General features: G+C 37.5%; 1 protein-coding gene across 9 annotated transcripts in view; it reads right to left on the bottom strand.

The window, feature by feature from the left end:
* Positions 1 to 967: 967 nt before the first annotated feature.
* Prrc2c (proline rich coiled-coil 2C) overlaps positions 968 to 12,007 on the bottom strand; it is a 72,272-nt gene continuing 61,232 nt past the window's right edge. For 3 of the 9 annotated variants that reach the window (XM_051147706.1, XM_051147708.1, XM_051147705.1), the window contains exons 27-35: positions 11,123 to 11,235; positions 10,652 to 10,788; positions 9,708 to 9,939; positions 9,061 to 9,183; positions 7,352 to 7,570; positions 6,438 to 6,541; positions 5,833 to 5,959; positions 4,822 to 5,058; positions 968 to 2,859 (exon numbers count right to left, since the gene is read on the bottom strand). In XM_051147706.1, coding sequence (XP_051003663.1) covers positions 2,602 to 2,859; positions 4,822 to 5,058; positions 5,833 to 5,959; positions 6,438 to 6,541; positions 7,352 to 7,570; positions 9,061 to 9,183; positions 9,708 to 9,939; positions 10,652 to 10,788; positions 11,123 to 11,235 — 1,550 coding nt within the window. In that variant the 3' untranslated portion in view covers positions 968 to 2,601. Of the gene's footprint in view, positions 2,860 to 3,306; positions 3,360 to 4,821; positions 5,059 to 5,832; positions 5,960 to 6,437; positions 6,542 to 7,351; positions 7,571 to 9,060; positions 9,184 to 9,707; positions 9,940 to 10,651; positions 10,789 to 11,122; positions 11,236 to 12,007 lie in introns of all 9 variants that reach the window. The other 6 variants (XM_051147713.1, XM_051147712.1, XM_051147709.1 and 3 more) reach the window with 5 other exon arrangements.

The following is a 12,007-nucleotide window of genomic DNA, read 5'->3' on the forward strand; positions in this document are numbered from 1 at the left end:
AGTGACTTAGCAAGAAGGCAAATATGTGATACTTAGCTCTTTGACAGGGTTTCTAACCCTCACCATACTTCTTCTGATCTTAGAAATCCACAGACCTGAAAGCTTAGCCAATGTCCTTGGAGTGTTCAAAACAACAATATCCAAAGGCACAAATATTGAGTCAGTCACTGGCTCTGTAAAGCCCTGTCTAGAAGCCTTGTGACCTATATACAGGAACAAACAACTCAAATCTGAGCTTTGCCAACTCAGTAAATAATGGTAATGACTATGAACATGCTAACAAAAATGAATGAAAAACAAAAACAAAAAACCAACCATACAAATATTCAGATCTACTTTTGGTCCTTCTATTTACATCCAAAAATGGTAAAATGTTTTGTTTGGCAGTTTAAATCAGTCTTAGGTTTCCTATCTAATTCTAGTTTGCTGCTCCCTACCATTCTTTTTGTGGCCCTGGCTGTCCTGAAACAAAGAGATCTGCTCATCTCCCTAGCTTGTTCTTTCTCCCTGAGATAGGGTCTCACAGAGCCTAGGACCTCAAACTTGCTACTTAGCCGAGACTGACCTTTAATTCCTTATCATTCTCTTGCTCCCATCTTGCAATCAAAGTTTGATTATCCTGAGAACAGGAGCCATAATTACTACCTCCAGAACACTGACTGACTGAAAAGGGTTTAAGATTCTTTGGTGTGACATGTCAGAGCCATTGGAACTAGAGTTACAGACAGTTGTGAGCTGCCATGTGGGTGTTGGGAATTGAACCCGGACCATCTGATAGAACAGCCAGTGTGCTTAATTAAGCACTGAGCCATTTTTCCAGCTTTAAAATTCTTAAACTCAAGGCAATTTCAATTGTCTTTGGATGACAATTTTTTCCTATAGTGTAAATGTACTCTTGATTGTTGTCTTTGGTACATTAACAAGCATTGCTTCATATTTTGGAACAGATTAGAAGCTCCAAGGTTCATTATTTAGAGAATACTTTATTAGTTTTTGTAATCAAACCCACATAGATAAGACCTTACATATTTAATACAGTGCGTTACCCCTGTACAAATGGAAAAAAAAATTAAGTTCAACATTTCTAGACCAATATGGCTGTTAATTTCTGTACAATGCCAACTCAACACAGTAAACTGGGATACTTTTTTCCAAAGTTGACAGCACAGCTAAAGTTTCCAAAAATTCAAATTATATATATATGTATATATATATATTTATATTTATATAAAAAGACCAATAATAGCAGTATGTTACGCATCAATAGCAGCAACAGCTTTTCCAGGTTTCTGCAGTCATTTAAACAAAATTGTAGAGACATCCAGCACACTCCATTAAAAAAAAAAAAAAAAAAAAAAAAAGTAAAAACAAAATCCCAGAAAACAGCACAGTTCTGTTCCTCTTGTGGTACCTGGCACCATTTTTTTTTTTTTTTTAAATTAGCTTCTCAATCATCATCTGGAAAGAAAACATTCTGAGCAACATCATTAAAAACAGCTCTGATAAAGCACGGTCACTACTACGTATCATAAAGCAGGTACAAGCTATTTTACATTCACAGAGGTATGATACAGTACTGCCCTATATCTATAATACTAGAGGATACAATTTAAAAGGCATTATTTGAGACTTGATTCTACTTTTCCAGCAGAGGGCCCAGAGGATGGTGTGACACAGCTCTGTTAAAGAAACACACTCTTACATAGGATTTTCTTTCAATAGTGGCACAGCTCTAAGGATGCATTCTCTCCATGAATGTCAGCTAAAAACCGTTATTAAAAAATCAAGTGTCTCTAAAACAAAACCCTATAACCACTGGATTCATATGAAGATGACCTAGTGGAGACAAGCAAGACCTCGCCCTACCAACACTTTATCAAATCTGTTATGTTTAAACAATGAGACCTCTAAAGAGATGCCAAGTAGTGCTTCAAAGCTTTGGACCACAATCAAAACAAAGCATCATTTTAAATAGAAGCAGAAGCCAAATGTTGCTCAGTTGAATATTCTCAAGGATGCTGACATCAATATTTAATCATCTGCTCACTCATCCAGGAAGAAGGGGAGATCAGTTACTACTGTACTTTATTGTGTTCAACCAAATCACCATGTTACAAAAATAGCAAGCTGCCATAATAAAAAATAAGGCTCCTCTATCCAGCACCAGTTAGCATCATTTTACTTTCAAGCCTAGAAATGCCACAGACACATCCAAAGAACACAAGGGAGCAGAAGAACCACAAATGGTGTAACACTGGGACTACTCAGTGCCCAGCTGAGCTACTCTGTGGTATCCTTCTCCTCCTACTCCTGGTGTTTCATTTAATCATAAAGCTCCTTGATCTAAACAGTATGCACTTACAGGCTGTGCGCACACTCTTGCATATGAACTGACTGAAGATGCAAATGTTACACAGTAGGCAGGAGCCTGTAAAGCCTCATTTTAACTGGGGTAGCAGCTGTCAGTATAAAATGCTCTATGTCCCTTGTGCATCTCACAGGATAATGTCACAGATCGCTTTACCCCTGTGGCTGCTGGCATTATTTGACTTCACTCTCCCTGCTCACCCACCCCCAATGCCCTGCAATAAATCACAGCCTTTAAGATTTTGTTTCTTCGGTTTTGATCGCCTGAGGTTTGATTGGTCCAGTTCTAACAGGTTTGGTGGTTATGGTGGGTGCAGGAGGCGGCTTTTCTTCTACTTTTTCCTGACAGGCACTAGGAGGGTCAGTCAGTGTTTCAGGAGGTTTACTTGAATCACTGTCCACTTTCTGGGCTTTGCCTCCTATCTGTTTGCTCTGTTGCTGTTCAGAGAAGAACCGTTGCGTGGACTGAAGAACCTCTGCTCTCTGCTTTGCCTTAAAAAATAAGAAAAGATGAACTGAAAAATACTGCAATATTACCTAACATTACCAAAGCCTGTCAAATCAATTTCAGTTCAAATTTTTACACCAATCACAAAAATCAATTTTCCCTAAGTTGGTTTGGCCCCATTGATAGGCTTCATTCTATCTTTGAAAACATTCTGTGATTTTGTTAAAACAAAAGAAAACAAAAAAAAACCAAACACCTGAAATAAGACCACCTCCCACCATCTTTCTAGACTCTATCATCTTATAAACAATAAATTAAGACATTGCTGTGGTTCGTATCTTTTTGGGGAACAGCTCACTAATATCAAACTTTATTTAGGGAGGCTGTTTGCAATTCTGAAAACATACATGTAATGTAACACTTAAAACTTCTAGTTATCAATATGTGGTCTACAATAAAATGAAAAGGAAGCACTTATATTGTGGCATTACCAACACCTAGGACCAAATGTCTTGTGGCTGAGTCCTCTTCCCACAGCTCTCTTCTGCAGGGGAAGAGCATCAGAAATTAGTAACTACAACTTCACTCCATCACTAAGTTCTGATAGCTCCTACCACATTCTGAGCTGGTAAATAATCTTAGTTTTACTAATGATGTGCCCCAAAGAATACTTACGTTAATCTGTAAATTATAGTACTATTTACAACCAAAACTTATCTTTCTAGCGCTCTTGCATACAACAAAAGAAAGCAACAAGAACTTCTAAAAATCAAAAAACAATTTTCAAAAATTTGAACACTACCACCCCACTAATAGTATTATGTTCTAATGCCACAAGAGAATGTTTAAAAATCAAGTGGCAAGTAGCCAGGAGCAGAAGGCTACCCAATCTGCAAAGCTTTTGGTGCTAGTACTTTTAGTAGTAACAAACAGATGGAAACCCTAGGCACACAGACTAACAAAATTAAGTAATGTGTCATGAGAGTGCTCCTATAGGGAGGTCTTTAAATCTGATTACTCAGCATTAGAAACACAAAGGATATCAACCAAGAAACTTAAGTCAGTTGACTGAATTCTTAATAGTATTATTGCAAATATGTTTCTAATTCAGAGTAAAGAATTTTTTGTGCACATTTCCCTGCTCCTAAGCAGTAAGCTTTTCTCTGTTCTTGTGTAATCTATGTAGTGATAAAACAAGTAAAATACTAAGATTCTTAATGCCAACCCTAAAGTAATTACAGAAACAAATTGTAACTGGCCATACAGGCAGTTGTTAAGATCTATGCTGAGAACTGTCCCCACACAGACTCCTAATGTCCTCAGCAAACCTATGCTTATTTGTGCCTTTCATCATGAAGGATCCCAAAGTGCTTTTCTGAGTTCTTCATCTTTAATTGCATTTCTAGAACATGGCCACCTTAGGTGGCAGGCAAAAAAGAAAAAGAAAAAGAAGAGAAAAAAAAAAAAAAAAAAAAAAAAAGATGTGGAAACAGTTTGAGATGAAAATTACTCAAATGACTTCTGAAAAAGAAAAAACAAGGTAGCTAACATGTCTTACCCATTCCAGAGTTCACATAAACATGATTATGTAATTAAGGTGGGTGGGTGGGGGGAGGGTAGGAAGGGGAAAAAAAAGGGGGGAGGAAATAAAATGGATAGTCTGTAATAACTAATTCATATTACTTCTTTCTTAATATTTAAAAATACTGCATCCAAACTCAGATCTCCCTCAAATACCTATTTCATAAGCAATTGATTCGAATATAGTTTAAAATATTAATTTGCTTTCTGACTACAGTGGCAAAAAAGGGAGGAGGTCATAAAAAGGAGGAAAGGGAAAGATGGAAGGGAGAAAAAAAATGGGGTAGGGGACGAATAAAAGTAGTTAGCTTGGTTAAGTCTGATAAAGACAACGAATGCCTGGATACATGGTTATGGGTCCAGAGGCATTTTAGACACGGTTTAGAGACAGACTCTTCTCTGTTGGCCGTTTACACTGTACTAACCTTCATATCTTGTTCAGCCTTCAACGCAGCCTGGGCCTGATTACCTCTGACTCCAGATAGTGATCCACAAGGACCCCTGGCTACATGTGGCAAACGAGCATGGCTCATGAGGCCTGTGGTCAGCGGAGGAGGCATCTGACTGGCCAGTGCCATTGGTGGCCTCTGTACAGGCGCTGGGAAGGTGTTAGTATGTGGGGCTCTTACCAATGGAGGGACCAGGTTAGGCTGAGAGAGAATCTGAGTGAAAAAACAAAACATACAACATTGAACTGTTAAAAAAAAAAAAAAAAAAAAAAAAAGGCCAACTAGATCAGGTTGGCTTATCCCAGAGTAAATCTGTGCCCACTCTGCCAGTAAAAGTTTTTGGATTCTGCCATTCCATTAATAAGGACAAAGAATAAATGGGCCATGCTTATAAAGTTTAACAGAAAAATTAGGCAAAGCATGCTATGGCACTTTAGCTGCAAACTTTTAATGGGGACACAGAAAAGGACAATTGCAAAAAAGTACACTTCTACACTACGCATAATCTGAAGGGAAGGTTACAGTGACTCAACAAATGTGTCCTTAGGAACCAGTTCTAGTCTTCAATATGATCAGCAGGGGAGAAGAAGCAAATACACCTACACATTGATTTTAAATATCCTTAAAAAAAATCTTACTTTAACTGCACAATACCATAAAAACAAAACCCAACTGTGGGCCTGGAAAACTTAAGCACTGGGACCCTTCACTGAAAATCAAACTTCTTAAAAAAAGACAAAAGAAATGGGACTCAAACTGTCAAGAGCTGTGTGGGGAATCCTATTTCTAATGTCTGCTTTAAGACTAAACAACCACTGTCTCTATTTACATTTGAGTATCATATATTTACTGTTAAAGCCAGACAAGTTGCCATTCAAAGGTGTACACCATAACTGGTCACCTATGTTATGATTATGAAGCCACAACTTTAGTTAGATTAGCCACCATTTATAAGCACTATCCTCGTTCTCCCTTGTGTCTGCCTACCTGGGGTGCAAACTGTGCAGGAAACGGTTGTGTCATTCTCACTGTGGCAGGGGCTGACTGGAACTGTTTCTGATAAACAATGCTGTTCATTTTGCTAGACTGGCTGTTTGGACTTGTCGAAGTAGCCCTTGGAAAAGAAGTCACTGGTTAGTAGAGTAGTGCCAAGTAAACAATGCTGTTACATTTTCAAGGACATTTCTTTTGTATTTTCATTACATTTAGTCGCTGAATATAGTGACACTTTAAGAGAGGCAAAGGTGATAGAGCTGCTGTACTAGTATTGACAGGATGTTCTTAACACACAGGGTTAACATCTTAGATAAGATTACAAGATAAATGTCTCAATAACTTCTGCTTAGCATAGGGCTGCTAACACATTAGTTGTTTAACAACTGAGTTTTCAAAATTTCAAATTATTGTACAATTTCCTGAGAAAATTTAAATGTCTACCCTAGCTGGACATAGTGGTGTATGACTTTAATCCCAGCACTTTGGAGGCAGAGGCAGGCCGATCTCTGTGAGTTCAAGGCCAGCCTGTGTCTACAGAGAAACCAAAAACAAACAAAACAAAACAAAAACAAAAACAACCAAAAACTCTACTTTACCTGAATGGACTAGATGTTGGCGTGGTGCTTCGACCACCAATTGGAGGTGTCCCTGGTTTGATATCAATGCCACTCCCAAAGGCTTTTAATTCCATTTCAGACATCTGGGGAAAAAAAGCACAATAAAGTTAACATTCCTTTAATTCTGTAAGCTAAGTGATGTATTTAACTATAAAATAGTGATGATTAAACTATCAAATAGTTAGGAGAGCTTACTATAGAAATCCTACAGCTAAGGGACCAAGCCACCTTACAATTAGACAAATCTAAGATTATATAATTCTAATGTTTGTATAAAAAAGCTAAATTCTTTGTTAATAGACAAGAAATAGGAAGTGTAAAAAAAAAAGCAGCAAATAGCAATGTAAGAAAAAAACCACAAGCATACATTCACTTGAGGTTTTCTATGAGGCTGTAAATATTGATGTTGACTTATATTATGCCTTACTTGGCATGTGCACACTTCCTCATCCTGAATATGGAGGTCAGTGTTTGGGCTACCAGTTCTCTCTTTCCTACCATGTGCACCCCTGTGATTGAACTAAAGTCTTAGGCCTTGGCAGAGAGTAACTTTACTCACTGAGCCATCTTACAGCCCTTTTAATGTTACATTTTATTTATTGTGTGTACACACACGCACGTGCCTACCATGATGTATGTGTATTTTGTCGTAATCATCTTATTTTTGAGATAGGGTTTCTCTTGGTGGCCTTGGCTGTTCTGGATTTTGCTGTGTAGACCAAGCTGTCCTCAAACTCACAAAGATCCACCTGCCTCTGACTCCCAGAGTGCTGGGATTAGAGGTGTGTACCACTATGCCGGCTGTATTTTATTTTCTAAGACGACACAAACATAAAACACATCTACTTTCTCTGACAGGCACGGGCTGGGAAGTCTTATGTACACTAACTTACTTTTCCTGTGGTTGCCATCATGCTGTGCTGTGTTCCAGCAGGGATTAATCCTCTGAAAGGCTGGCTGACTTGAGCAGGACGACTCAGGCTCTGAGCCTGTGCTTGTGGGTTTGTGTGCTGTAACTGGGGCTGAAGCGTCTGAGGCAAAGCAATAAGAGGTTGTCCTGTAGATCCAAAATTAGTCAGGGAAAGCTGGGATGCTGGCAAAGGTACTGTAACCTGGAGAAAGCAGCAAACGGAAACTCTAACCATGTGCTTAAAATTAGTGTGAGTAAACACACAGACATACATACAGCTCTTAAAAGAATTTCTTTTTCTTTTATGGTTTTTTCGAGACAGAGTTTCTCTGTGTAACAGTTCTGGCTGTGCTGGAACTCACTCTGTAGTCCGGGCTGGCCTCCAACTACAGAGATCCACCTGCTTCTGCCTCCCAAGTGCCAAAGAATTTTTAAATTAAAAATATAAGCAAAATATTTTCATCAAATATATACCACATCAAATCTTTACGTAAGTAATTAGCACTCTTCAATCTTCCCCCCTTTAAGACAGGCTCAACTATGTAGTCCTGGCTGATCTTGAACTCACAGAGATTTGCTTGCCTCTGCTTTCCAAGTGCTGAGATTAATGTATTAATCACCACACTCAGTGCTAACTATATCAATTTTTGTTATTAGTGATGGGACATCAACATATAACCATACATTGCTTAAAAACAGGGTCGGGCCTTGAGAAATGTGGTGTTTGGTGATTTCATTATCATATGGACATTGGGATTTACAGTCCGTATATATTAACTGTAGTGAAGAAACTATGTTAACTGAAATGATGACTAATTTCCTTGTTTTGTTTTGTTTGTTTTTTCAAGATAGGGTCTCTCTGTGTAGTCTTGGCTGTCCTGGACTTGCTTTGTAGACCAGGCTGGCCTCGAATTCACAGCGATCCGCCTGCCTCTGCCTCCTGAGTGCTGGGATTCAAGGCGGGTCCCACCACGCTTGGCTTATGATGACTACTTTTGAAGATACTCAGAGCACAAATCAAATAACCAGAACACACACAACTAAAATAGTGTAAGTTCTCTCCTCAAACATTCCCACATTATTTACAGGTTTGGGTAAAATCAGTATTCATAAGAAAAGGAAGCTTTAGCTTTCATACAAACAACTCTTACTTGTCAATAAGATGACATTATAACTATCATTCCTTACAATGGCAAACCAAAGGATTCTGGTTTTTCTCCTCTAGCCTTCTACCAGGTATAAACATGTCAGAAGAGAACACCCATTTTCTATTAAAAAGTCTAACTGTAACCATACACTTAAGGTGCTGTCCTTATTGCCACTCTGCTATATTATACTAACTGTTCAGCATCTTCTTTCTCATCGGACACTAATAGGTATATCACCAATTATATTTTTTGACGAAATGGCTCTCAAACTTCCATAATCATGAATTCCTTTCTTATATACACTGGCTTAAAAAAAAAAGGGGGGGGGGGCGAGAAAAATCTAGAATGAATTAGAGGTGTAGGTCTAGTGAGGAGCTGGCTGTTACAGGATTCAATGAAGCGCCGTCTACTTACAATGGACCTAATGGAATTGCCAGAACATTTTGGTGAAGTTTGAAAACCACTTCCCCTATCTGGTTCTATATGATTTCCAAAGAATAACAAAACAATACAAATAATAATATAGAAAATTGAGGAAATTTACCATGCCATAGTTTACCTGCTGGAGAGCACTTGGTGATTGGGCAGTGTTATAAAAATTTGTCTGACCAGGCTGCTGTACTTGTCCAGAATAAAGATTTGAGGCCTGGGTAAGATTTGCTCTTGCCTAGAAAAATTTAAAAGAAAAACTAAGAAGGAAATCCCATGGAATCTGTATCAACATTACTGTTTAAAAAGGGAAGATCTTAGCTGGGCGTGGTGGCAGATACCTTTAATGACAGCACATGGGGGACAGAGGCAGGTAGACCTTTGAGGGTTAGCCTGTTCTACATAGAGAAACCCTGTCTCAAAAGAAGAAAAACAAAAGGAAGATTTTCTTTCTTTCTTTTACTCGTTTTTGATTATCTTTTTTTTATTGGTTATTTTTTGATTTTTGAGACAGGGTTTCTCTGCATAGTCTTGGCTATCCTGGAACTCTGTAGACCAGACTGGACTTGAACTCAGATATTGAACTGCATCTGTCACCGAAGTCCTGGGATTAAAGGTGCCCACCACCACTGCCCAGTCCTGTATACATTTTAATATTTACCTTTTATGGATTTTTAAAAAATTGTAATTATGTGCTTAAAACAATCTAGATTAAAAAGCAAAACCAAACCAAACCAAGAACAGAAGTAAGCATGGCCTTACCTGAAGAAGATGTGTATCTATCAGCTGAGAACTTCCTAGTCCTGATGCCTGCCCCAGCTGATGTTCGTACAGTATAGGGATAGGCTGAGTGTTTGAAGTCTGCTGAAAGGCAAGACCTGATTGTGCCTTAGCAAGTTCCTGGTGCTGGACAGCTGGGAAGTTGTGGATAGCTGTACCAGAAAGGACCATAGAAGGCTGGGACAGATTGCTCTGCATAAAGGCTGGCTGTGATCTACAGAAGTATTAAGCAGGACAAGGTCATGTTATACATTAATTTTATTTAGAATCTGAAAATCTTGTGTCCCAAATAACCAAGTACTCTAATCAGTAATGAGGTAGGGAGACAATGTGTAGGGTCACTTGCTTCAAGATTAAGTCCTGTATTTAACAGAGCTCCACATGCAAAAGTTCTAAATAAAAGTCTGCTATTAGCAACTAACAGTTTACATTTTTCCTTTTATATAATAATGATTCACACTTCTCATGTTCACTACAAAGCTGAGAACCAAATCTAGTTTTTTCTTTGGTGACATTACAAACATACATATGGCCTTAAGACCAATATGGAAGAAATTAAAAACTCTTTGTTTTATTGCTTTGAGTAGGATCTCACTCTACACCTCAGGCTGGCCTTGAACTTGCAGTGATCCTTTTGCCTCTGCCTCCTGAGAGCTGGGACTCTTTAAGTGTCAGTCACAATGCCTAGATAAAGACTGCCCACAGGTTATGAAAATTCTATCTGAACTAAGTACAAGAACAAAAGAAAACAAGACCCAGCTGAAATCACCATAGATAGGCTTGAAAAATATAATAAACATGCTTAATTATTATTTAGTTTATAACATGGTACCCTAGAGCTTGGAGAAAAGGAATTGGCACTAGATGCTACATAATCTGCAATTTAATTATTAAAATTAATATAGACAACATTTAAGACAATTTACCTATATGGTTGAATAGAGGAACTGAATAATTCCTGAGCCTGGGAAACAGCAGGGCCAGCCCCCAAACTCAGCTGGGCTTGATGCTGTCCTTGCAGTGGGGCATATATAGGAATTGGAATCTGCTGAACTGAGGCTGGCTGCAATACAATTTAAAAAGCACATACATTATATTTATTAAATAGGTGCAAACTTTATATACACAAAATCACAAGACTGGGAAAAAAACAAAACTCCAGACATAAAAATAAAAGATTTATAGTATATATCAGCCCTTTAAAATCAATTTTCTTTTTAATCTATGATTTACTGCACACTTGGTGTATTAAGCTCTGGTAATTTGGAGAATTGAAAATTTCCAAATTTTGCTAGTAGCCTATCCAAGGTAATTCAAAGTGGATTTTAACAGAAGTGAATTTATTACTAAAATCCAAGATACATTATTAGAGACAAATACAGGATCCAGAAGTTTACCTGAGAGAGGCCAGGCTGGAAACCCTGCTGCTGAGCCAGGGATGGTGGAGCCAATCGCGCATGTTGGGTATTGAATAAATGACTTGTATCCATATAGAAGGCTGGAATTTGAGCTATAGAGCATCAGGAAAAACAAAAAAATAATCTATATTTCAGAATTTTCCAATATTAAACCAAATTACAACAGTTAAAAAAAAAAAAAAGATTTTCTGACAGATTTCAAATGTGAGCCCTCTGAAAATAGTCACAGAAAAAGTGTAAATGTAAACAGACATAAAATTTCTAGCAGAAAAGTACATGTAAATAAGACATTAAATTTGGTGCTGCTGGGTCATATAAAATAGTTGCTCTCATATGTTCTCAATTGGCTATGTACTCATAATATTTCAAACAAAAATTGAACCTAATGACTGAACCAGCAAATCCACTCCAATTTTAAACTATGGGCTATAATAGAGTAACATTCCAAAACAATTAGCATTTAGTTACTGAAAACATTTGGTATAGATTTTAAATATATCTTTACATGCTTCAAACATGCAATTTGATGCAGATATAAAAATCAAGATTCAAAAAAATATAAAGAATCAAGATTCCTATCGTTAAAAGAGTCAGTATAGATTAAGACACACATTTTGTAAGATCCATGTGCTTTATGTATTACTAGTAATATAGTATCTTTAGGTATTAACATATGCTAGTAGTGACAATCTTTTTATGAATGGCAAGAAACAACTTCGCTCCCTAGATTTCAGAATTTAAGCATTTCAAATGACAACTGTAGTAGTCACCATCACAACATTATTCTTATTTGCTATTCTTATGTTCTCTCTATCAAGAACACCATTATTTATTATCTTTCAAGCAACAAAATTTGACTTTAGT

This window comes from Acomys russatus, chromosome 6 (genome assembly GCF_903995435.1).
Source record: "Acomys russatus chromosome 6, mAcoRus1.1, whole genome shotgun sequence".
Classification (NCBI taxonomy): Eukaryota; Metazoa; Chordata; class Mammalia; order Rodentia; family Muridae; genus Acomys; species Acomys russatus.